This window comes from Symphalangus syndactylus, chromosome 6, assembly GCF_028878055.3.
Source record: "Symphalangus syndactylus isolate Jambi chromosome 6, NHGRI_mSymSyn1-v2.1_pri, whole genome shotgun sequence".
Classification (NCBI taxonomy): Eukaryota; Metazoa; Chordata; class Mammalia; order Primates; family Hylobatidae; genus Symphalangus; species Symphalangus syndactylus.
The window spans coordinates 79,574,012-79,599,092 of NC_072428.2; the positions used below are offsets into that span (position 1 = coordinate 79,574,012).

The window sequence follows — 25,081 nt, forward strand, 5'->3', positions numbered from 1 at the left end:
AGATCCTGTCTCAAAAAAAAAAAAAAAGATATTATACAAAAATAGTATACAACTAGTATTCAATTATGTATACTCAGAGAAATAAGATTTATTCCATATTTTTAAATGCCTTCGTTTTGACTGCCTATACCTGATGTCAACTTTTTCACTTGTACATATTGTATTTATTTTGGCCACCCCACTCGCCGTCTTGTCAGTTCCATTGAGGATTCTTCTTAAAACAGATTTTTTTTTCTCTTTTAAAATCAGACAGATATTGTATGTTCCATAAACATAAAGGAAATCAGACAGATATTGTATATTCCATAAACACAAAAGAAATGGGACTGCTGAGGATTGTTAAATGTTTATGCTTGTGAATAGACAGTCTGACTGCTTTAATAGTTCATTGATGCTCTTATTCTCATAGAACTTGAATCTTTCTCAAAATCAGAAAGCTAATGCCAGATCAATGATAGGATTTTAAAAATTGAATAGCCAAACGGTGAGGGATGCTTTATTGAAAGATTGTTATATTGTTTTAAAGGCAATAATTATTTCTTCAAAGTTGTGAGACCTTCAAAGTTGTGAGACCTTCAAAGTTGCGAGACCTGCTAGCATTTCTTTGAGGTCTATGCTTAATAACAAATGGCAAGTTAAGATCCCTAAAATGACCTATTTGTGTGTCTCACCAAGGATGGTGACAGAATGCCTATTAGCCAATCTGCATTATCAAGTGCTCTGTATACAAGATGTATATTATCATCAATCTGATACTTATTACATGTAGTACTGTTCCAGTATGGTGAGTAATGTCTTCACACGAAGAAAATATATTCCTAAAAACATAAGACATTTCACAGAAGAGCACACCAGTCAACCCATGTCTAGCTCTGGCTTTGTGAAGAGCATTGTAGGTACTTTTTATGGTGCTCTTAAGACCCATGCTGAATTCCAAACAGTGCCAACAGCCCTTCAATACACTATTTAATCTAAAATCTTGCACTTATTTATATATTTGGCCAGTAAAAACTTTTTTGTTCTGCCTGTTTACCATCCTGTATTTAACTTGGCATTTATTTTGGTCTCCAAACTACATCTTTCTTATTCTAGAATTCAGTTCTAGAATTCTGAGATTTGATGAAAAGGTATAAGTTTAACTTTTCACAAACTTCCATTGTATTTTAGAATTTTCAGCCTTCATCTTTTCCACTAAAAGAGTCTAATTTTTTTAGTTTGTTCTCATATGAATTCTGTTCTATCAGCTTTATTGTTTTGGTTTATTTTATTTAGACTGTTGCTTCTTTGTAGTTGTATCAAAGTGAAGTACCCCAGACTACTGATAATAGATGCATAGTAGTTTTATAAAAGTAGCATGGTAATGTTCTTACTCATTTTCAGAAACTTTCTCAATAATGCTAAGCTTTTGTTAGCTTTTTCTATCTTTTTTTTAGTTGTAGAAGCACCCTGGGTTGATATGTTCTGAGAGTTATTAAACTAATTTCATACTGTTGTTCTACATGACAAATAATAGTTCCCTTATACATGTACATTAGCATTTTATATTATCATGATTACGGTTTTCTTCTATGCACTTGTCCACATTGGAGTTTGACATTTGTGTCATTCACTCACAGAATTTTGCAAGATCACCATGAGGATTTTAGCATTCAATTCAGCATTCTACTTCCTGAAATTGCTTAGGAAGAATTGAAAAATACGAAATTTTTTCACTCATTTCAAATTATAGGAAATAATGAAAACTTAAGACTGATCCTGAAATAATATTTTAGGAGAATATTTGATAAAATGGAAAATGCTCACAATATATTACTAAGTGGGAAACAAAGGGACACTGAAAAATAATGTGTATAGTATATTCCAATTGTATGGGAAGTATATATTTCTTTACACATATATATGCATAGGGAAAAATATATTTACCGCACATAAAAATGCTAATGATGGTTTTTCCTGAGTGTTAACATTACAGCAGTATATTATGCTCTGATATACTTTGTTATCCACAGTTAAGATACATATTTGATAATCACAAAAAAGCAATCTAGTCTAGATACATGTAGCTCAGGGATATCACTACCAACTTACACCTTTTATAATAGATCCTCTATTTTCAATCTTTAAATTAGTAATTTCTATATCATTACTCAGATTTGGGTTTTTTATTTGTGTGGTTGAAGTTTCTGAAGGTGTGGAATCTTCTCAAAAGTTATCTGGAAACCTAAAATTGTACTCACAAGTGGATATGTTCCTCAAAACAAGAGACTCCTCCAGAATAGTCAAGCCTGACTTCCAGTAGAAAGCATGCTGCTTCCCCTACCTGGTTATGTTTATTTTTGTGTTTTTGTGATTTTTATTTCACTGGTTTGTCTCATATGAAAGTGAACATTATCTGCTCAGACATCTTCAAACCTCCTATGGGTATTATACTCTTTATACTAGTTTCTGCTTTTCTCCTCTAATATTAATATGTGGTTGCAATTCCACTTTATAAATTAAGCAGCCAAAGAATAGATGTATTTGAGTACTCTCTGGTTAGACTGTCAGAGTTAATGATATTTTATCTCTTTTATAGAACAGTTGCTCCCCTTAGACTTATGACATAGTTCCTTTCCACAATACATTAGCAAGTTGGGTGTGTTTCCTTTTCTTAAATGTGTTACCAAGCTATTTTATTATAGGAAACAGTCTTTTCTTTTTATCCCAAAATCTTATCTACATGTGCAATCCCAGTATTCTGCCAATTTTTAATGTATAATTGAAATTCCTTATTAATTGCTTCCTTTCTTCCATTAAAACCATTTGCACTTAAAGATGTAAATACTTATGGGATCTGAATGTATTAGAACTTGCAATTTCTGTAACTAAAAATGTTTCCAACAAAGTAATGATCTATCTCTGCAGCCTGTAATGGTCTAAATTAACAGTATAATCATAACAATTTATCAAGTTAAGCTTAATTTTGATCATTATTTTGTTTAATTTGTAGACTTGAACCATCTTATTTGCCTTCTATTAAAGAACCAGAAAGGAAAATAAAAGAGCCGTTTTCAGTAACGCAAGATCAACCAAATCATGAAAAAGAATTGAACAAGGTATGAAAAATAATGAGTTCCATTCTTCCAGGTAGATGTGAACTCTTTACATACAAAGGGAGTTAAAAAAAATCTTTCTTCTCATTCCCTTTGTTTTCCTTCTGTATTTTTTTGTAAGGTGATAATCTGCCAAGCTGCTAATTCTGACATTTTTCTGTGTGAGACTACAAAAAACACAAACCTTAAGTTATCACTCTGCTACTGGGAGACTGCCCACGAAACGTAGAGGGTGGAGGGCCGGAGGCTCCATGATAGGTGGCTTATAGCAAGAAAGTTGAGAGCACAGACTCTGGTGCTCAACCACACACGTAAGCTTGGAGAAGTTTCCTGTGCAAGATACTGAGGAGCCTCATTTCTAAGGTGGAAATAATTGGTACCTACCTCATAAGTTTGTGATGAGGATTAAATGAGTTAATAATAGCTGCTACTTAAATAGCAGTTAACATGTGCCAGGAACTGTTCTAGGGACTTAAGAAATCCTACTTCATTTATTCCTCACAACTATCTAATGAAGTAGGTCCTAATATTACCCTCTTTTTACATTTGAGGAAACTAAGGCACCAAGAAAAAGTAACTTCCTTCAACATTACAGGGCTATTAAGTGGCAGAGGCCATATTTGAATCTAGGCAATCTGGCTCCAGTATCCATACTGTTACCCTAAGTTAAAATCTATGAGATAATGCATTTAAAGTGCTTAAAATAGGATCTAGCTCAGAGGAAGTATCTAGTAAATATTGGCTCAATAGTTATTTATTGCACCCACATTTTTTCACTGAGCACCTAACATGTGCCAGGAACTCTGCTGGAGCTAGAAATACAAGGATGAGTAAGTCCTGGGCACTGTCCTTAAAGAGCTTGTGGTTCTTTCCTGTCCTACAAAGAGTATGATTTTCTCCTCCCTCTAGTACAATCCAGTAATGGCCTTCTTTCTGTGAATTTATCATAGCTACTCTCCACCTCTCTGGTCTTTAGGTTTGAGGATCAGGCAGAATATTTAATGCTATAAAATCTAAACAATTAAAAGTTAAATAAACTTGGGTGTGGCTTTGAATTATCAATTAGTTCACTGCATAGTGCTTGACACACAGTAAATTAAAATAAATACTTAGAGAATGAGTTAGTTAATATTAAGGCTAAATTTTCACATAAATATATAGGGTTATAAATTCAGTTGTTTGTACAAATTTAACAAACATTTATTGAGTATCTAGGAGAACTATAGCTATTCTGCTAATTTCTATAGGAAATACAATAATATGAAAGACAGGTACTGTCTGCCAAAGAGTTGACTGTCAGAGAACTAACAGAGGTTAAGTAGAGAAAAGGTGTTATGAATCAATGATCATTTTTCATATATTTTGAACACTTTAATGCCATATAATCCCACAAAATTTATTTTGCTGACTTAAAAATATAACTTTAAAAAACTCTTTTTTACTGGTGTCCCCAGTGAATGATAAAAGATTGGTTAAAGCCACCTAAAGTGTAGTTACATGATTCTTAACCTCATAGATTTAGATAAAGCAATAAAACTGAATAATATAAAGAATCTACCAATTTTGCACAGTTTTGACAAGGTGGGAGAGAGTATGAGGCACAAAATTCCTTATAAGCTCTTGGAGGCCACTAAATACCAGAATGCTGTGCAAAAAAAAGGTAACAAATGAATTTTATATAAATAGCTTCCAACTGGCCGGGCATGGTGGCTCACGCCTGTAATCCCAGCACTTTGGGAGGCTGAGGCGGGCAGATCACCAGGTCAGGAGTTTGAGACCAGCCTGACCAACATGGTGAAACCCCGTCTCTACTAAAAATACAAAAATTAGGTGGGCGTGGTGGCGGGCGCCTGTAATCCCAGCTACTCAGGAGGCTGAGGCAGGAGAATTGCTTGAACTTGGGAGGCGGAGGTTGCAGTGAACTGAGATTGCACCATGGCATTCCAGCCTGGGCAACAGAGCAAGAAAAAAAAAAAAAACTTCCAAGTGTTTCTGGAGAGCATTTTCATTCTCTTGTAATAAAACTAACAAGGGATATATATTATGAATCTTGCAAGTATTTTATTTCTTTTCCTTTTTTACAGTCTAGAAATGTTTTAGCCGTTTATTTTGTGATGACATTCACATTTTCAATAAACCAAAAGTCATTTGGAGTTCAGGTAAATTAGTTTCTTCTTTCATTAAGAAAGAAGCTTTGCAGTATAGTATGTTGTGTTAACATCTAAATATTGTGAAAATAATAAAAATCGTTTACTCCTTTTTCACAGTAGTATATTCATTTTTTACATTTTAAAAGTTCCATTTTGGCCAGGTGCGGTGGCTCACGCCCGTAATCCCAGCACTTTGGGAGGCCAAGGTGGGCGGATCATGAGGTCAGGGGTTCGAGACCATCTTGGCCAATATGGTGAAACCCCGTCTCTACTAAAAATACAAAAATTAGCCAGGCATGGTGACGCTCACCTGTAGTCCCAGCTACTCGGGAGGCTGAGGCAGGAGAATCACTTGAACCCGGGAGGCGGAGGTTGCAGTGAACCCAGATTGTGCCACTGCACTCCAGCCTGGGCGACAAAGCAAAATTCCATCTCAAAAAAAAAAAAAGTTCCATTTTAAGTGGAACATGTTAAACTATGCCAAAGGGATGCGATCAGCAAAATCCATACTGGGACAAACTATAGACTGACCATGTTATTTCATCAAATAAATTGGAAGGTAAAAACTTGGAGACAGAAGAGATTAAAGGAGACTTGTAATATTGTCCTCCGGGTTAGGATACTTGTGCTCGTGTCTCTTAGTCTCCGCCTCGTTCTCGTTCCTGTGAGTCTTTTTTAAAAAAATCTGTTAAATGATGAGGTTCGATCATGTGATTTCTAAGGTCATATCCAACTCTGAAACTCTAAATATGTTGGTAATACGAATAGAATCAGATGAGGGAAGGGTTGGTGGCATAAAGCCTGATGGTGGATCACATTTGCCTCTGGACGTGTACTTTCCATGTTAGGTCACCCCACTCTTAAGCGTCATCCCCTAAAACACAGCTTTTTCTAATCTCACTCTAGGTGTCATCCCCTAAAACCCAGATTTTTCCAATCTGTCTGTAGGTGTCAACCCCTAAAACTCAGGTTTTTCCAAATGTGAACCACCTTCCACACCTTCCAGGACCCTTCCCTCAGAGGTTGCAGAGCACAGTAATTCACAGGTCCTGGAATTAGACTGCCTTTCACAAGAAATGTGATGTGAAAAGTTATGCACCTTAATTTTTTAATCTGCTAAATAGAGTAGTCTGCAAAATAGAGAGACATTGTGGGGATTAAATGAGATGATGCATGTAAACTACTTAGAACACAAAAAGAGAGGCTTTAAAAAGATATATGAGCCAGTCACAATGAGTGGATCATATTTAGATCCTAATTCAATTAAACTTAACATTTATTATATTTCTGAGACAAGCTTGAATTTGAATACTGCCTAGATACTTGATGATATTAAGGAATTCTTAATTTTTACAGACATTGTAATAACATTCTGGCTACATTTAAAAAAAAAAAAGAGAGAGAGCCTTGTTCTTTTAAAGATATATACTGAAATGTTTAAAGGTGAGATGAAAAAAAAATCCATTTTAAAAAAGTACCCTGGAGAAAATTCGTATGTTTCTTTTGTGGCTAGCCTCTACTTAACTCTCCAGCCTCATTTCTCAGAGCAGCTAACTCCTAGCTACCCCAAACTCCTTTTAGTTCACTGAGTGTGCCATGCTTTCACTCACTGAGCTCTTTGCCCGGGAGCCCTCCTCCTTCTCCTCCCTCCTCTTCCTCCTCCTCCGAGCCCTCCTCCTCCTCCTCCTTCTATTTCTTTCTCCTTCTCCTCCTCCTCCTCCTTCTTCTCCTCCTCCTCCTTCTTCTTTTTTTTTTTTTTTTTTTTTTTGAGACAGGATCCTGCTGTGTCATTCAGGCTGGAATACAGTGGCGCAATCAGGGCCTACTGCAGCCTAGACCTCTTAGGCTTAAGGGATCCTCCCACCCCAGTGCCCCTTCCACCTGAGTAACTGAGACTGAATGCACATGTCACCACATCTGGCTAATGTTTTTACTTTTTGTAGAGCATCTCTATGTTCTATTTTTTTCTATGCCTTTTTATTTATTTATTTATTTTTTTTTTGAGACAGGGTTTTGAGACAGGGTCTTGCTCTGTCGCCCAGGCTGGAGTGCAGTGGCGTGATCTCAGCCCACTGTACTGCAACCTCTGCATCCCAGGTTCTGGGCATCCTTCCCACCTCAGCTTCCTACACACGCCACCACGCCCGGCTAGAGCATCTCTATCTTCTAATTGGCATTCATTCATCCTTCAGTTTTGGGTCCGATGACCCTTCCTCTGGGAATCCTATCCTGACATCCCTAGGCTGGGTTAAACATACTGCCACTACATACTGCTGACACTAATTGCTACACTGTGTTGTAATTGTCTATTTTTCTGTTTCCCCAATGGACTATGATTTTTTTTAGATGGATGATTATGTACTTTAAGTCTCAAGAATTAGAAACAGTAAGTGGTTTCTAGAAAGATGCTAAGAGGCTGGACCAAGAAAGCAGTTGTAGGAGTGGAGACAGAGGCAAGACTTAAAAGAGGTTGAAATAGAACGGACAGAATTCATTGCCTGACCAGGTTTGGGAGGACAAGGGTGGAGAGGAGTCAGAGACAATCCAGAGGTTTCCGACATGGAAGCTTAGCCAAGATTCAGAAAATAGAAGGCTTAATTAAGGGAAGTGATGAGTTTTCATGAAGACATTGTTCGAAGTTTACTGTAATGTGATTCTGAGAAACAAATGTTTAGTTACAAACAGTACAGCCTATTTTAGTTTTAAAAAAGCACTGAATTTAAAGCCAAGAGTCCTAGATTCCAGTCCTAGCTTTGCAGATTATTAGCTTTATGACTTTGAGCAAATCACGTAACCATTTTAAAGCCAATTTTTTTCTGCATGAAAATGCTTGTTAATACTTTCTTCACCTTCCTCTCAAAGTGGTTATCAAAGTAGTATCAGTCATAGGTGATGATTTGCATACAACAGAAGATAGAAGTGAGAAATGAAATGTTGGAATTGGAAGGAAAAAAGGTAATGAGTCATTATTATATGTATCTGTTTTTAATTTAGCATTGATCAGAAAAGGAGGGTGAAGTGGGCCCTGACAAAGTTTCAGAATAGGAGGACTGAACATGGCCAGTAAAATTTTAAGCTATTCTATACATAAAAGGATTCAATAATATTTCCATTCTCTATCTGCTGCAGATAAGAAGCCAGCTCCAACAGGAGGAAGAGTACCATAACTCTGAGCAGGAAAGAATGAGGAATGAAATCTCTGACCTAACAGAAGAGCTTCATCAGAAGGAGATCACTATAGCAACTGTCACGAAGAAAGCTGCCCTTCTGGAAAAACAGTTAAAAATGGAATTAGAAATAAAAGAAAAAATGTTAGCAAAACAAAAGGTATGCAAGTAGGCAGAATAGCACTTGTCTAGGGCACATTCTTGCTCAGTGCCAATAGTAGCCTTCATTATTGACTAATGAAAACATTACATTTCTTGGTATTATTTCTGAGACTAGCCTCACAGAAATGCTTTGTGGTGTTACATAAAACCTTTCAGAGATAACACAAAGTGTCACCAACAAAAAGGACTAGGGAAATGACAGTGCAAGACAATTTCATTAAATCTCATCTTTCCATTTTCTTGTAACCTATATTCTGATAACCTCCCACAGTACACGCTAATCAAATCTTTCTGAGTTTTTTTTCTGTATTTCTCTTCTATTAACATTTTTATCTTTTTAAAAAAAGTCTCTATTCCAGCTCTTCTTCAACACTTCATACCCCTCCCCCACATTTCATGTATTTCTTTCAGGCTTTTTACAAATGTATGTTGAAACATGAAAATTAGTTCATATTTACTGAATATGCAGTCAATGCACAGCATGGTGCGTGGGGAAAAACAGCAATTGTAACATTTTTCTGTTAAAATACTGCAAGTAACTTCTACATCCTTCCTTTCCTTCCTGCCTGTCTATTTATTTTTTAAATTCCCACCATCCCTTACTCATGATCAAATGGATGGCCTACTATTGAGAGCACAGGGTTTATCTGCTTTTTTACCCCAAATCTAAAGGTTTTGAGAGCATCATTTAATAATTTTCTAGGCATATGAGAGTCACTTCACAAATAACATGACTAAAATCATGTGAATTATGAAAACAGAAAAGATTTAGCCTTTGCCCAGTTGTAAGCCTTAACTCGTGATTTATTGTTGCAGTACACAGGAAAACAGCAGAGATGGGATAATCACTTTGGTTGTACCTGTATAGGGAGGGATATTTTACAGGTGTTAACAGTGATCTGGGTAGTTGGATTATGAATAATTTTTATTTTCACCTTTATATTTTTGTACATTTTCTAGGTTTTGTCAATGAGCATACTATTAGTAATTTACAAAATTAAATCTTTTTAAGGCAGGTATTTTATACAAAAATGAGTCCTAGAGAAATAAAAGGACAGATACCATATCCAAGTCCTGTCGAGTAGAATAAATCAGGGAAAGATAAAATAAATTGAGAGACAAAATTAAGTAGTCACTAAAAAAGATGGAATTTTGGCAGAAATATCAGAACAAAATTAAACATGAAAGTTATGTATTGCCTATTGTAAAAATTAATCAGGTGTTGAATAAATTTAATGGACAGTTACTCAAACATGTTTTTAACATGTGCTTTTTCTGGTGACAATTTGCATACAATAGAAAATAGAAACCAGAAATGGAATTTTGGGATTGGAGGACAAAAGTAAATGAATCATTATTGAAAGTATATGTTTGTAGTTTAGCATTGATCAGAAAAAGACGTAAAGTGGTGCCTGCCAAAGATAGGAGAACTAAATAAGAATACCTGAATGTTACTGATCATACCGAAGAAGTGTTTCCCTTCATTACACTTAGAAAATATTTATATTCACAAAACAAAATTTTAATAGAATTATGAGTTTTTATTACAAATTTTACATTTGCCTTTTATCTGCTAATTTCAGGTCTCAGATATGACATATAAAGTTGTCAGAACTGAAAACACACATCTAAAAGGAATGATGGGAGATTTAGACCCCGGACAATACATGGTAATATGCTGACATCATTCAATAAATTGAACAAAGAGATTACTGAATTGGTCACGATTAACCCAGACATCATTTATTGAGCACTTGCTGTGTGTTAGACATGAAGGAGTAGGGTGGTAAATTATGTTGCGCTTCAGTTGAGGTTACTTTTATCCTCAAGCTAGAACATTGGAATGTCTGGTTTTCTCCCTTGTTCTTTGGTTGGATTGGGCTCAATTCTGATGATTTCCCTCAAATATGCCAAGCATGCTATTTCCTTGCTTTTGTTCTTGCTGTTGCCTTTGAAATCCTACATCCTCCATGGCCTGATTCAAGTGCCAATCTTCCCCTCAATGAAGCCACCCCTGAACCGCCCCCCCAGTCAGAATGAATGCCACATTTAGTTCGTATTTTGTTCTGACTTGTTTTGTTGCTTGTCACATTCCCAGTGGATGGCAAGCAGAGAACCATGTCTTATTGGTGTTTGTTTCACCAGTACCTCACATCTTCAGGCATAAAGTAAGTGTTCAGTGAGTGTTGGTTGATTTAAAAGAAAGAGAAATAAATGAATTATTGAGGATAAGGACTACTGGTTTTAACCAATGGCTCTATAGGTTTACACAAAGGAACTTAAACAGGCTCTGTGCATCTCCTTTCAATTGTTTAATGTAACAATAGAAAATTGATCTTTATATGAGAATTTTTATTTATGGAATGAATGAAATATCATTGTTAACTTGTTTATCATTTATTTGCTCTGAGAAAATTCTAAAATAATTTTCTACCATATGAGGAATGGAAAGGATAAGAAATGAATATGGTAATTACTTAATCAGGCCTCAGTTTCCTTAGCTATAAAATGAGGGAGTTGAATTAGACATTCTCCATTGGCCCTCCTTAAGCTATGATACTATATTTCTGTGATATTATATACTTGTTCTCATAATGGTCCATATTCTAGCATCAAAAGAGTAGAAACATTCTGGAAGCATTCTGTCTTCTTCTTTGGGCATGGTTAATGGATCCTGTGATTGGAGTACAGATAGATAAAAAGTAAGGCATAAGTGATTTTCCTATTTGTTACATTAAAAAAACTGTGTGTCATCTATGACATTTTTATTTCTAAATGCTGAACACGCAAAAAGTTAAATCAGATCCTGCCTCCATGAGTGCTTTTTTTCACTCACAAAATGGTATTTGTATTTTTTTTACATTTCAATCTGAACGTTTTTAAGTGTATATTCTGGGTCATCACAGCCCCCACTGAGCCTGCCTAATTCTGGCTCCTTTAGGTGTTTGATTTTGTTCACCTTTTTGTGTTTTTAAGAAATAGCAGACACAGAGATGTATAAAGAAGCTAATGATCCACAACCCTATCCCAATCCAAAGCTATCCAGTGCTAACGAATTAGTGTTTGTTGTAGCATTCTGTAACTTTTTCCTTGCATATGCACACATATGGAGGAGATGGGTTGCATGTTCTTTTACAGAAATAAATGTATAATATATACATTATTCCAAAACTGCCTTTTGACAGTCCATGAACATCTCTACAAATCAGTAGATGAACATCCTTTTATTTTCCCTAATTTCTTAGAAAAAATATATGTTCATATAAGATATACATAATTTCTTATAAATTTAATCATAACTTACATAAGGGCAATTTTAGTGTGTTATTTTGTTGTTGCTGCTTGCTTTACTCCTCCCTCTTTCCTCCCCTCATCTACCTGCATTATACCCCCTCCTCTAGATGATATATGTTAACTACTTGGTATGTATTATTTTAAACTTTTTCAGATATATATACATATAGTCATATAGTACCTATTTGGGGATTTTATCATCTTTTTAAAGTTGAATCATAACACATACTTCTCTGTGTCTTGTTTTTGTTCACTCAACAGTATCCCTTGGAATCTTTCCAAGGTAACTAATTTAAGCCTATTTTATTTTTATAATAGCTTGATAATATTCCATGGTGTGTATCAAAATTTATTAAACTATTTTTATAGTTATTTCAGGGATAATTTATTCAACTCTGTTTCCAGAGTTTTGCCTGAATGAACAATGCTGTAAGAAAAATCCTTATACTTACACCTTGGAATAGCTTCCTAGCAGTAAAATTGCTAATTCAAAGGATATGTGTGTTTTAATTTTAATAGCTATTGTTAAATCATATGTCTACCATCTTTGTATGAGTACCTTTTAAAATTTCATTCTTATAGGCAATAGGTGTTATTGGTCTTTTTAATTTTTGTCATTCTGATGGTTATAATTTCTCAATAGCTCTTTAATTTGCATTTCCCTGACTACCAGGTGAACATATTTTTGTATATTTATTGACAATGTGTACCAATATGAATTAGATATGTCCTTTGCCCATTTTTCTTTTGGCTTATTTGTCTTTTTCATGTCAGTTTTTTTTTTTTTTTTTTGAGATGGAGTCTCACTCTGTCACCCAGGCTGGAGTGCAGTAGCGTGATCTTGGCTCACTGCAGCCTCCGCCTCCTGGGTTCAAGCAATTCTCCTGCCTCAGCCTCCCAAGTAGCTGGGATTACAGGCACATGCCACCATATCCAGCTAATTTTTATATATTTTTAGTAGAGATGGGGTTTAGCCATGTTGGCCAGGTTGGTCTTGAACTCCTGACCTCAAGTGATCCGCCAGCCTTGGCCTCCCAAAGTGCTGGGATTACAGGTATGAGCCACTGCATCCACCCTCATGTCAATTTTTAACAATGCTTTTCCAACTCTGTTGTCTGTAACTTTGTTTATGACTTTTTTTGGCCATGCAAAATGCTTTAAACTTCTACTTGATCTCTTCGTTTATAGCTTCTGAGTTTCCTTCCTTGACTAACAGGGTTCTGCCTTCTAAATATATATAGCTTCAGTTTTTTTTCAAAGATTATTTTGTCTTTCATCCAAGTCTTTAATCCATTTATTTTGCATAGGATATAAAATGGAAACCAAATTTAAATTTTTATGTAAACATTAAGCTCAATTTATTTAGTTTCTCCTGGTAATTTCCTGTTGGATTGTATTTGGAATTGAAGTAAGTTTATAGATTAACTTTGATTTGGCATTTTCATTATAGTAAATTTTTCCATCCAAGAATGGCTTTCCATTTCTTCGTATTTTATGTTTTTCAAAAAGATCTTACCATTTTCTTTGTATAGGTTATGTCCTTTTCTTTTAAAATGTATTCCTAGGTGTTTTTTAAGGATGAGTTTGCTGTTAAAATAAAAAAAATAAAATAAAATAAATAACAAAATTTATTCCCAAGTGTTTTGCAATTTTTAGTACTGTTACAAATAAGATATTTTCCTCTTTCAATATCTTGGAACTTATTTTTAATATAGAAAAAATACAAATTATCTTATTAATTTAAGTAGGCTTTTTACTAGAGGTTTCTTAGACTTTTCTGAGATACAAAATCATATCAACAAAAATAGATAGTCTTATCTCTTTTCCACTGCTCATAGTAGGTTTTTTTCTTTTTGATCATATACCATTTGCTAAAAACTCCAAGAAAATGTTAAATAATTATAGTGCTTGATGGAAAGTTTTCTAGTTTTTTATTTTAAGTGATGTGGTTTTAGAGTTTTCCTGTTTCGTATATTTGTTCTTAATTTATGGTCTTAGTTATATCTTTTTCTATTTTACTTAGAGTTGTTATTAAGAATTGCTGCTGGTTTTATCAAATGCCTTTTTAGGAAATATGACATTACGTGGGTTTTGTTTTTTAATTTATTGATGTGTAATAGACTATGGTTAACAGATTCCCCAATATTGATCCACCTTTGAGTTTTTGGAATAAACCTTTCTAGTCATTGTCTTAGTTTGATAGGGCTGCTGTAACAAAGTACCAAAAGCTGGCTGGCTTGAAACAACAGAAATTTATTGTCTTACAGTTCTAGAGGCTTGAAGTCCAAATTCAAGGTGTCAGCAGGGCTATGCTCCCTCTGAAACCTGTAGAAGAGAATGTTTCATTGCCTCTTCCTGAATTCTGGTGGTTTGCCAACAATCGTTGCCATTCCTTGACTTGTAGATACATCAGCCCAATCCTCTGTCTTCGTATGGATTTCTCCTTGTACCTCTGTCTTCACATGGGCATCTTCTTCCTGTGCTTCTTCCCATCATCGACTCTCCTTGTGTGTCTGTTTCTGTGCCCAAATTTTTCCATTTTATAGGATGTTAGTCCTATTGGATTGGGGCCCACCCTAGTGACCTCATTTTTATGATATAAAGACCCAATTTTCAAATAAGGTCACATTCTGAGGTACCGAGGGTTAGGATTTCAACATATCTTTTTGGGAGTGGCACAACTAAACTTATAATAGCTATATTTTAGGAATTTTACATACTCTCGGATTCCGTGTGGTAATATTTTATTTAGAAATGAAGATGTGCAGACTTCCAGTTTCAAAATGGTGGCATAAAAGCAAGCTGGCTTCATTCCCCCCACAGAATACCAAAAACAAATATGCAAATAAAGGCTATATATGACAAACTTACAGCTAACATCATACTAAATGGGGAAGAATTGAAAGCCTTTCCTCCAATATCTGGAACAAAATAAGGATGTCCACTTTCACCACTTTTATTCAACATAATACCCGAAGTCCTGGCCAGAGCAATTAGGCAAGAGAAAGACACAAAAGGGCATCCAGATTGGAAAGGAAGAAGTCAAATGAGCCCTGTTCACAGACGATATGATCTTATGCTTAGAAAACCCTAAAGACTCCATCAAAAAACTGTTAGAACTGATAAACAAATTCAGTAAAGTTTCAGGATATAAAAACATACCAAAAGAAGTAGCATTTTTATATGTCAATAGTGAATAATCTGAAAAAGAAATCAAGAAAGCAATCTCATTTACAATAACTACAGAGAATATGAAATACCTAAGAATCAATTTAACCAAAGAAGTGAAAGATATATACAAGGAAAACTATATATCTCTGATGAAAGAAATTGAAGAGGATAAAAAAATGGAAAGATATTGCATTCTCATGTATTGGAAGAGTTAATATTATTAAAATGACAATACTACTCACAGCAATTTACAGATTCAGTGTGATCCCTATCAAGATGCCAATGACATTCTTCAAAGAAATAGAAAAAAAACTATTCTAAAATTTATATGCAAACACAAAAGACCCTGAATAGCCAAAGCAATCCTAAGTAGAAAGAACAAAGATGGAGACAGTATACTACCTGACTTCAAAATATACTACAAAGCTATAGTAACCAAATCAACATGGTACTGGCATAAAAACAGACACATAGAACAATAGAACAGAATAGAGAACCCAGATATAAACCAATGCATTTAGAGCCAATTAATCTTCAATAACCACAATGAGATACCACTTCACACCCACTAGAATGACTAAAATTAGATACATTGAAAATAATGTATTTTCAAGAATATACAATAGGGAAAGGACAGCCTCTTCAATAAATGGTGCTGGGAAAACTGGTGATTACATGCAGAAGAATAAAACTAGACTCCTATCTCTCACCAAACAAAAATCAAATAAAAATTGATTAAAGACTTAAATCTAAGACATGAAACTATGAAACTACTAAAAGAACACATTAGGGAAATACTCCATGACTTTAGTATGAGCAAAGATTTGTTTGTGTAAGATCTCAAAAATACAGGCAATCAAAGGAAAAATCGGTAAGTGGGATAATATCAAGCTGAAAAGCTTCTGCCCAGCAAAGAAAAGAATCAACAAAGTGAAAAGATGACCCACAGAATGCAAGAAAATATTTGCAAACTATCCATATGACAAGGAATTAATAGCCAAAATATATAAAGAGCTCAAAAAAACTCAAGAGTAATAAAACAAATAATTTGATTTAATAATGGCCAAAAGATCTGAATAGACATTTCTCAAAAGAAGACATACAAATGGCCAACAGGTATATGAAAAAAAAATTCAGCATCACTAATCATCAGAGAAACACAAATCAAAACCACAATCAGACATCATCACATTCCAGTTAAAATGACTTTTATTTAAAAAGACAGGTAATAATGGATGCTGGCAAGGATTTCGACGAAGGGGAACCCTCATACACTGTTGGTGGGAATGTAAATTAGTATAGCACCTATGGAGAACAGTATAAAGTTTCCTCAAAAAACTAAAACTAAAACTATGATATAGTCCGGCAATTCCACTATTGGGTATATATTCAAAAGAAAGGAATCAATATATCAAAGAGATACCTGCACTCCTGTGTTTATTGCAGCATTATTTTCAATAGTCAAAATGTAGAATCAACCTAAGTGCTTATCAGTGGATGAATGGATAAAGAAATGTGGTATACGTACACAATGGAATATTATTCAGCCAGAAAAAATAAATAAAATCCTGTCATTTGTAGCAAATGGATGAAACTGCTAGAGGTCATTATGTTAAGTGAAATAAGCAAAGCACAGAAAGACAAATATTGCATGTTCTCACTCCTATGTGGGAGCTGAAAACGTGGATCTCATGAAGATAGAAAGTAAATTGGTGGTTACCAGAGGCTAAGAAGGATAGGGAGGAAGGGAGAATGAAGAGAAGTTGGTTAACAGGTACAAGTATACTGTTTGGAAATATTACCTATTGTTCAACGCTAGGTAATATATATGTATAGATATATGTATGATCTATTATACATTTCAAAATAGCCAAAAGAGGATAATTTTGTTTCCAGCATAAAGAAAAGACAAATATTTAAGGTGATGATACCTCAAGTATACTGATTTGATCTCTACAAATTATTTAAATGTGCTAATTTATCCTATGTACTCTGAAAATACATCTATTGTGGATCAATAAAAGAAGAATTTAAAATCTGTGTGTATATATGAGATTTGTATATGGTTCTTTTTCTACTTGTTTTAAGGTTATACCGTATTTATAATATAAATTGAGAACTTTATGAATTCTTTAGAATAGTTTAAGTAATATTGGAAGTATCAGTTCTTTAAAGGTTAGAAAGAATTTAGCTGTGAAACTGGACCTGGTAAATCTTCAATGATTTTTCCACTCTCTTTTAGAGTACTTGGTATATCCAAGTTTCACTACTACTTCTTAGTAGTACTTCGTAGGCTATTTTGGTAATTTGTATTTTTCTAGGAAATCAATTTCAACTTGTTTTATTATTACCAAAGGTAGTAATGTCCTACAGTTCTTTTTATCTCTTCTATATTCTGTTTATAATTCCTTTCTTGTTCCTAAGCTTGTATAGTTTAGCATGCTCTCTATTTTTTGTTTTAACTCTGACTCACAAGTGATTTATTTTATTAGTATTTAAAAATATTTGGATTTATTATTCTTTTCATACATTTTTCTTAGTTTTATTATTTTTAGTTTCATCAGTTAATTTTCTCTTTCTGCTGTTTTATTTGGTTATCCTTTCTTAATGAAGAAAATTTCTTGAAGAAAACATATCTATTATATATTAAAATTTCATAATTAGGAAAAAATCCATAATTAGTTAATTCTTTCTGAAATAATTGGAATGCATAAATATAAAATTAAATAATTGGTGCTGAAATTTTACATCAGGCAACAGAAACAAGATATTTACATCATTATTTTTGTCTTCTAAAATATGTGCTATTTGGAAAATATTAAAAAAATAACTTTTTCCTTTCTACAAGGAAATTACTGATCTTCAGGTTGGTTATTTCTAACCAATTATAGCTTTGAGGATCTTTCTGCTTGACTACCTATGAAGCTCCCTGCTCATTTCCACTTAGAGAATGAAAGTTTGCCACAGGCAGCCACCCATTTCTAGGAATGCATGGGGTTATGCAGCTCCCATTTGGGGAATGTACTGATGGGACTAACTACCTGGTATCTAAGGTTTCCTGGGTCTCAGTGAGGAACGTAGAATAGTGGAGAAAAGTGAAGGGTTTTCTCTTATTCTGCTCTTGGGCAGCTAACAAATAATCAAGCTTATCGTCATAGGTTTTTTAATACCATATTTACTTAGTCCTACAATTGTATTATTAATTCTTTTATTTAAGAAAGTTGTAATAAAGTCAGATTTAATTAGAACTCAGAATCTGTGGTAATTTTTAAGAGGACTAATTTGCTTTTCACTATCTGTAAAGTTTTCTAAATAAAATAGTAACATAAAAAATTAGCACCCTTACAATGATTAAAACATCCATTTACGTACTGAAAATTAACATACCAACTACAAAACATCATTAAAGCCAGTCTTTCTGTCAAAATGCTTTTTTAGCCTAATTGTTACTGTTAAATATACATAAGTAAAAAGAAAAACCATACATGCAAAATATTATTTAGACACTTCAGTAATTAAGCCAGCCTCATCCTAATCTGTTGAAGTAAATGAGCACCAGGAGGTTTTGCCATTTCAAGAATAAAGAAATGGATTAAAACTATCAAACTCTAAAATTTTGAAAGAAACAAAAGTTGAGTAAATGCGTAAAAAGAATCCATCAGAAACACAAGAGGTGGGGGTGGATATATTCCTGAAATCATTAGAAATGCATTTAAGAAGAACATTAAATGGGAGGGTCCCAGAAAAGGGTTTTGTAAAGGAAAATGCACTCTTAAATGTAAAACATGCAAATACATTACCTGTGTAATTCTTTTAGTTCATGCTCACAACACTTATTTAATTATGGTACATTTAGGAAATTGCAGGGTTTTAAAAGTCATTATTATCATTCTTAATTACTTTAAACCAACATTGGATCAAAAATAATCACAGATTAAATCTAATTTTATAGGAAAAGCTTAAACAAAATTTTAACTGAGCAGCCAACCATCAAGAATTCTATACTTTGACTGGTAGATATTAAGAGTCAAATTTTGAGTCTTATTCTCATCCCTTTACAACCAGGTCTGCCCATATGATTATTTTTCCTTATGGAGGGAAAAAATTTTTAAGGCCCTGCCTCCTTTATTTTTATCATAAATCTACTCTAATTTTAGAATAAGCACTCCTTCCTCTTCTAAACAAGAGACTACAGATTGTTCTTTTATCTGCATTTATGCCTCTCAAAAAGAATAAATGTTGAGAAATCCTAAAGGCAGAGCTTAATAAGCAGAGAAACACCTTCAATGGGCTTCCTTTTTCAAAGAGCACCTTGGTCAGTAGCTTTAGAAGCATATAAGCTTCCCTGTATTGATTTGTGGAAAAGTTTGCCCTCCTGAAGCATTTTCTTTGATTCAAAAATGAGACTTTGCTACATATTTACTAAACCTCCATAATAGGTAGTAAGTGGAAAATGTAGTAAGCAGATTTGGCCTTTGAAGCAAAAAATGAAATATGTAAACATTTTAATACCTAATATGTATGTATTTCTGCATTTATTTATTACTGTTGATACTAATATGATAGTATGTAAATAATTTTCAATGTGCAAGTAGTCAAAAATTTTACAAAACTTAGGATGATTTTATGGGATGCTTTATGAAAGGCACTGAAAGCTTTAAGCTTAGGAACTTAATTCTAAGCTGTAATGATTTATTGTTTTATAGACTTTGAACCATAGATATTTGGAGCTTCGAAAAAGATGTTTTACTCAGGTTATTTTTGTATGCTAAAATATTACCCTTTTGAAAACATAGAAGTATTGTTTAAACAGCAGCTACACAACTCATGCATATTCGAATCTGAGGAGTAGAAAGAACTGTGTAAAATCATTTAGAGCGTTTTTCATGAGTTTTTATTGTGAGAATATATCCTATTTTTTAAAATTTTGTGACAAGTTTAGATACTCCCTAGGAAACTTATGTTTAATTGAAATGGCCTCAGCAATCTTTATTCTTACTCTAAACCTCTCATTTTGTAATTTAGACATGCTTCATATTCTATTCTGAGGACACACTAAAATTGAGTGTCTCCTACCAGGTAGTGAAAGTTCATAAGGAAGATACATTACTCAGAATTATGTAGAACTGGCACAATCTCAACTGTAAGATCAGTAAGATGGAATGATCTGGAATCAGACCGCAGTCTATATTAATTTAGTATATAATTTGCTGAATCATCCAACAGTGGAGAATAGATGTTTTCATCAATATGTGACTAGAACAATTACAGTAATTATTAATTTTAAGTCTTTTCTCATTTTGTACAAAATTAATACCAAATAACTAAATAATTAAATATAAAATAATGAAATTATAAAACAAATAGAAAATACAAGTGAATATTTATTAGCTTTTAGGATGAAAAGAAAAAATATAAAAGCAAGGAAGAAGTCACGGGAAAAAGACTGACAGATTTCATTAAATAAAAATTTTAAAAAGCTTTCTGTATAAAATATATCACACACTAAAATTAAAACTTAAAATCACATGGAAAACATATTTTCAACTAACTTAAGAAACAGTAACTTAGGATTAGTACACCTAATGTAAAAAAGGTTCCTTCAAATTAGTAAGAAAAACACAGACATCCTAATGAGAAAATAAGCTAAGGACACAAATAGCACAGACACCCTAATGAAAAAATAAGCTAAGGACACAAATAGACAATTGACAAAAGATAGAGTAAAATTTGCCAGGAAACATATATATTCTACTTCACTAATAGCTAAATAAAAGTTACTATTTTTATCTATGAAGTTGGCACATTTAACGAAATGGTAATATTGAATGGTTGCGAGTGTAGTAAGACAGACTCCTTAATACATTAGTGGTGGGAATTTATGAGATTGAAATTTATAAGATTTATAGGGGAGGGGGCTGGACATTTTTTAATCAAGGTCTTCAACAACATTCACACAATTTAACCCAGTGGTCCCACTCCTTGGACTCTAGCTAAAGAAATATAGACCAAGATTTGTATATAAGGAAATCAACACAGTGTTAATTATTTTGAAAAAAAAAAAAACAACTAAATTCAACAATAGAAGAATGGCTAAATAAATTTATTTGTACCTCTACCGATGCAGTCATTAAAAATCTTATTTTTTACGAATATACAATGTTAAAGGGAAAATAGTTTCCAAAACTTCACTGCATTTTATACATTACAGTTTTGTAACTATAGTTACAATGTTGTAAGTCTGCATATGTTATATTTTATATGACTATATTTCCTATTGATATTTATACAGTCTTGTACTGCATAGCAATGTTTTAGTCAACAATGGACTGCATATTAGGACAGTGGTCCCAAAAGATTATAATATTTCTATGTTTAGGTATGTTCAGATACACAAATACTTATACAGGTTTGTAGCCTAGAAACAATAGGCTTTACCTTACAGCCTAGGTGTGTAGTAGGCTATACCATCTAGGTTTGTGTAGGCACACTGTATGATCACATGATGAAATCAGCTGATGTCGCATTTGTCAGAATGTATCCCCATAATTAAACAACACGATTGTATATTAATTATAATTTTCTAAGTAGCCATACATTATAATTATATTGATATTTTATGTTGATATTGTATTTTCTATTGGTAGGAAAAAGACTAGAAAGATATAAATGTTAATAGCAGTTATCACTGAGTGTTGGTAGTATGGAATATTTATTTTGTTCTTAATACCTTATATTTGCTATAATGACATATATATGATTTTATGTGCCCATATATTAATACATGCCCATCTTATTTTAATCAGAAAAAAATTCTTTTAAAATTTAAATGCACATTATTTCTAGTTCCATTATTAATCAACACTAGAAGGTATATACTATGAACACAAAAAAACTTGAAATCTGGCTAATTTGTTCTGTTAGGTTGGTGCAAAAGTGATTGCAGTTTTGCCATTGAAAGTAAGGGCAAAAACCGCAATTACTTTTGCAGCAACCTAAATAGATACAGAGAACAATAATGCATAGAGTAAACCTTTTCTGTTTTGGAGCATGAGCAATATTGTATGTATTGCACCATCCAACAGTGGGGATGATACAATACATACATCATTGCAAATGTGTTCCGCAACAGCTACCCCTGGGTATCTGCTTGTTGTGAGGAGGTGAGGGGGTGGAAAGGAGCTTCTAGAAAGTGAGCAAGAGTACAGCCACATCACTCAGTCAAATGAAAGGGCCTTTCCAGCACACGTCTCCAAACACACAGAAAATATGCATTACTTATAAGGGGCAGTTTATTCAATGATAGTTTATTTTATTCTCTAGAGTATGGACTTCACTAACAGGGAACATTCAAGGCATACATCTATTAATAAACTGCAATATGAGAATGAAAGGCTCCGAAATGATCTTGCAAAACTTCATGTCAATGGAAAATCAACCCGGACTAATCAAAACACCTATGAAGAAACAGGAAGATATGCCTATCAAAGCCAAATAAAAGTGGAAAAAAATGAAGAGAGGTATGCTGGCTCCATTATATAAGGGGATAAGTTTAAAAACATGTAATTAAAATTTATTTTTAAAGAATTCAAATTATAACTTTATACACTTTCTCTTCTGTGGTTTAAAATTTATTTTATAATGATAATGCAGTAGGCTAGATACATTGCTTTATAAGAAATTGTGTCGATTTGAAATGCGTGGAGTGTTACAGTGGATTTTAGTTTGTTAGTCATCTCAGATCTTTTTGGAAACTGAGGTGGTATACAAAACATACAGATAAGTAATTTTACTTTTGATGTCATGGGAACAGAGAAAACTAGATTTTAATAGGTATATTGTTCAAACAAAATAGAAAATATAGGAACATGCCACTTCTCACCTACCTTCAATAATAGATACACTTTCATTTTTTGTTGTTTTTGTTTTTGGGGGTTTGTTTCTTTGTTTTGAGATGGAGTCTCGCTCTGTCGCCCAGGCTGGAGTGCAGTGGTGTGATCTCGGCTCACTCCAACCTCTGCCTCCCGGGTTCAAGTAATTCTCATGCCTCAGCCTCCCAAGTAACTGGGACTACAGGCCCCCACCACTACACCCGGATAATTTTCGTATTTTTAGTAGAGACAATGTTTCACTATGTTGGCCAGGCTGGTCTCGAACTCCTGACCACAAGTGATCCACCCACCTCAGCCTCCCAAAGTGTTGGGATTACAGGCATGAGCCACTGCACCCAGTCAATAGATACACTTTCTATTGACATTTTAGCAGTGGCAACAAATTATTGGTCATTTTGTAGAGAAGGAATCTATGGATGTATAAGAGGTTTTCTCCAAATGGAGAGAAGTGTATGGAAAATCATTATCTGCTGTCCACATTATTCCCATACTCTGTAAAAGGTCTTATTCAAAATTAAAATCTATCAAGCATAAAAATAGGCTAATTTATTCAATTTTAATACAAGATTTATGGAGTCCTAACAGTCTCTGAAAGCCTTTTACTGTTTTCCCAAACTTGGAAAATGCTGAACAAAATAAACAAGTTTCTTTTATACAATATTTCTCGGAGCCATTAATATGTTCACTTACACTGTGAGTGTCCAACAAGGTATATGGTATGCAGCACTCCCCAGACATATTCGATATCAATTTATTATTTCATTTCATAGTGCCAAGAAATGGTGGATTAGTAGGTCCAGACCCAACTTCATTGCAACATTTGCTCATAAGCTCATAATAGTTAGCATGAAAAACCTTATATTTTGTTGTTATATAACAGAATTAATATTTACAGCCCTGGAAAATTTTCTTCACCTTTGTCACCCTCGATTTTCTATCTGACAAACAAGGTTAATAATTGTAAGATTTTCATGAGGATTATAGGAGAAAAACCGTACACAACTTATACTTCCATAAATGTTAATAATGATTACTAACAAAATTGTTAGTATTTATAATAATATTAATATTTCTCCCACAACTTACAGTACATAAAAAGTATATTTGGGCAAATAGACAAATGGCTGAATCTGACATAGCCTCAAAGATAGTTCTGTGGGGGAGAGGTGGTGCCAGACTCATCTTTTTAAGTAAGCATACTCAGCTCTACAGGTAGATAAATCCATAAGTCCATGGGATATATTAAAAAAAAATGTTCAACATAAAACAGATGTTCAACATTCTTATGGGTATAGTACAGCCCCCTCCTACTTTCAGCACCTCAGCTATGTGTATATTAGAAGGATATATTGTAGCCCCATGCAGGAAACAGTAACCATTCAAAAGTACCAAATTAATAACCCCTTTTCAGGTAAAGAAGCAAATGAAGGAGGACTGACTGCCACCCCTAAAAAGCATCATGGTAGGGTGCTGTGGTGGGGTGTTGGTAGTGGCAGCAGCAGCAGGATAAAAGCAGTGTAGGAAGGATGAAAGAGGTCACTGGGCACGGCCATGGACCAGTTCTCTGGTGAATGTGTCCATGTGAAGATCTGTCCAAAGGAGTGTAATCTTGATTTTGGTGTAAGAATATATGTTCTAATATGGAATAAATAAGCTTTACAGAGTACTTATGGATTCATTCTCCATTGGTCAAATTATGACTCCCATGTACTGTATATAGTTGCCTCATTGCAAGAGAAAAGCAAGCCCGTGAAGACACTATAAAGGGTCACCTGCGTATGTTAGTCACTGATCTGTATTGAGCACCCATTGGGTACAGAACACTATTTCCTATTCGTGCTAGTTGGGAATAACTTTGAAAGCTTTAGATGGAGATACCAGGTGTTGTTATTTAAACAAAAAGACAGTTGTTCTGCCTTTTATTATTTTTAGAAAGTATTTTTATTGTTTGGGTTGCCCCCTTTTTTCTCTTTGTCAGCCAGTACAGAATGTGTTAAAAGTATCTAACAAAAACAAGACAGTAGGGGACACAAAAAGCAACATAAGAGGTAAAATGCTCAGCAGGAGATTATCTTAATAAGCAGTTTAGGCTGCTATTCCTGCTGCAAAGCCTTGTGTCCTGCCAGTTTCATTTGTTGAAAGTTTCATTAAAT

The 25,081-nt window shown here is 33.9% G+C and overlaps 1 protein-coding gene across 3 annotated transcripts in view; it reads left to right on the top strand.

Annotated features, from left to right (window-relative positions):
* The window catches only part of DEUP1 (deuterosome assembly protein 1), a 94,567-nt gene that overhangs the window by 54,422 nt on the left and 15,064 nt on the right, over positions 1-25,081 (top strand). For all 3 annotated transcript variants that reach the window (XM_055283249.2, XM_055283248.2, XM_055283250.2), the window contains exons 9-12: positions 2,990-3,095; positions 8,372-8,569; positions 10,155-10,241; positions 22,360-22,556. In XM_055283249.2, coding sequence (XP_055139224.1) covers positions 2,990-3,095; positions 8,372-8,569; positions 10,155-10,241; positions 22,360-22,556 — 588 coding nt within the window. The remainder of the gene's footprint in view (positions 1-2,989; positions 3,096-8,371; positions 8,570-10,154; positions 10,242-22,359; positions 22,557-25,081) is intronic.